The sequence below is a fragment of the Merops nubicus genome, unplaced genomic scaffold (genome assembly GCF_000691845.1).
Source record: "Merops nubicus isolate BGI_N331 unplaced genomic scaffold, ASM69184v1 scaffold38364, whole genome shotgun sequence".
In the NCBI taxonomy this organism is placed as follows: Eukaryota; Metazoa; Chordata; class Aves; order Coraciiformes; family Meropidae; genus Merops; species Merops nubicus.
The window spans coordinates 5,609-6,290 of NW_008605588.1; the positions used below are offsets into that span (position 1 = coordinate 5,609).

At 52.5% G+C, this 682-nt stretch overlaps 1 protein-coding gene across 1 annotated transcript in view; it reads left to right on the forward strand.

Annotated features, from left to right (window-relative positions):
* Nucleotides 1–682, forward strand: part of CLN6 (ceroid-lipofuscinosis, neuronal 6, late infantile, variant) — a gene marked incomplete at its 5' end in the record, with an annotated part of 7,285 nt that overhangs the window by 4,847 nt on the left and 1,756 nt on the right. Inside the window, one exon of the mRNA XM_008939374.1 lies at nucleotides 174–296. Within this exon, the coding sequence (XP_008937622.1) occupies nucleotides 174–296 (123 nt within the window). The remainder of the gene's footprint in view (nucleotides 1–173; nucleotides 297–682) is intronic.

Here is a 682-nt window from a genome sequence, read left to right on the forward strand (position 1 = left end):
GGCAGGGGGGTTGGAACTAGATGATCTTTGAGGTCCCTTCCAACCCAAACCATTCTGTGATTTTTTTTAAATAAAAAAGGCCTTTTTTAGGAGGTTGTCACCAGCCCTTTGTCTGTCTGGGGTTTGGGCACTGGCTGGGTCATGGCACTGAGGGGGGGTCTCTCTGTTGGCAGGTACATTCCCTTTTTCCTGATACTCTTCATCTATTTCACTGGGTGCTTCACCCCTGTTGAGGAGGAGAGCAGGATGCCCGTGGCTGCCTTGCTCCTGGTGGGGCCCAGCAGCCTCTACTACTGGTAAGTGTCTTCTGCCCACTCTGGATGAGGAGGGGGTGCTGCAGCAGCACCCCCTGCAGCGTGCTGCCAAGGGGTTCTCCATCCCCCAGGGCAGAACTTGCTGCAGCTTCTGCTCTGCAAACTGAAGAGTTTTTTTTTCTCTGGCAAATCAGATCAAATCTGGTTGAAATTTGCAGCCACGTGAGACTTTGTGAGTTGGGACAAGGTCAGGGTCACCCATCAGCACTCCTGACCCTGCTTGGGGTGTTTCTTCATCACATTATAGAGCTGTTTGGGTTGGAAAAGACCTTTAAGATGTTCAAGTCCAACAATGAACCCAGCACTGCCAGGTCTCCACTGCCCCATGTCCCTCACACCACATCTCCACGGCTTGGAAACCCCTCCAG